This window comes from Trypanosoma conorhini (assembly GCF_003719485.1).
Source record: "Trypanosoma conorhini strain 025E chromosome Unknown Tco_14.4_contig_01607, whole genome shotgun sequence".
Classification (NCBI taxonomy): Eukaryota; Euglenozoa; class Kinetoplastea; order Trypanosomatida; family Trypanosomatidae; genus Trypanosoma; species Trypanosoma conorhini.
The window spans coordinates 1-994 of NW_021705691.1; the positions used below are offsets into that span (position 1 = coordinate 1).

The 994-nt window shown below is 53.7% G+C and overlaps 1 protein-coding gene across 1 annotated transcript; it reads right to left on the reverse strand.

Moving 5' to 3' along the window:
• Tco025E_10299 (sec4-like phosphatidylinositol transfer-like protein) lies at positions 1 to 674 on the reverse strand (the record flags this gene model as incomplete). The annotated part of the gene is made up of 1 exon (XM_029377077.1): positions 1 to 674. A coding segment is annotated over one exon (674 nt), but the record flags the coding sequence as incomplete, so codon positions are not given.
• Between the last annotated feature and the right edge of the window lie 320 nt (positions 675 to 994).

The window sequence follows — 994 nt, forward strand, 5'->3', positions numbered from 1 at the left end:
TCGGGGAGTTGGTCCTTGGCAACGTGCTTCAGCAGCAACTTTTCGTCGTGGCCCAGGAAGAGCACCTTCTTTCGGGTGCGCTTATCAATAAAGGGCTTCACCACATTGTAGAGCAAGCTTATATACCAAGGCGGGCGGTAAACCAATAGGGTGCCCAGCATCTCGGGGTAGTAGTCCTGCATGATCTTCATCGTGGTTTTCCGCGTCACGGAGCTGCGCGGGTCGTGGGGGTGTTTGCCCATCTGCGCAAAATCAATGATCCACGTCAGGCGTCCGTGGCCTTGCCGCAGGGCCTCCTCCAAGATGTACACAATTTGTTTCACACGCTCCTCCACCTCGCAGGAATTTTGGGCGCCGATGGTCATGACAACAATCGGCTGCCCCGCAAGGCTGCACCCAGCGACGGCGGTGGTGAGTTGCTGCATCGCCTTCGCGACCTCGTCTTGGGCGACTTTGTGCGGTTTATACTCCTTCCTCCACTCCAAGCAGGCCCGAAGCATGTCTGAGGCCTTTTTTTTGTCGGCGTTGCGGGCCCGGGCAAAACGCAGGTACGTCGCATCGGTTAAAAACCCCGCATCATCAGCGTCCAGCGACGAGGGCGGAAAGTTTCGTTTTAGGAACTCGACACAGTCGACTTCCTCCACTGTGGCAGCGACCACCGCGTCGGAGGCCATACGTAACGTTGGAGGGAATTGATCAATGTGTAAGGCCGCGTGAGCAGGAATGAAGAGAACACTCGCGTTCGTGCTGCTTTGATACACAATTAGAGGGCAAGTAAACAAACGACATTGGACAGAAGAAGACTGTGGACAGAAACCATGACAGCACCGCACCCGCCACATTCCTCGAGGTGTCTACTTTTTTCAATTCCCATTTTAAACTGTTTCCATCCTCACTCTCTCTTTTGCCTGCATCCGCAGTAATGTAGGGCTAGCCAGATGTACAGCAAACACAGCTGCAGAAGAAAGAGCAGCACAAATAATGTTACACTTTT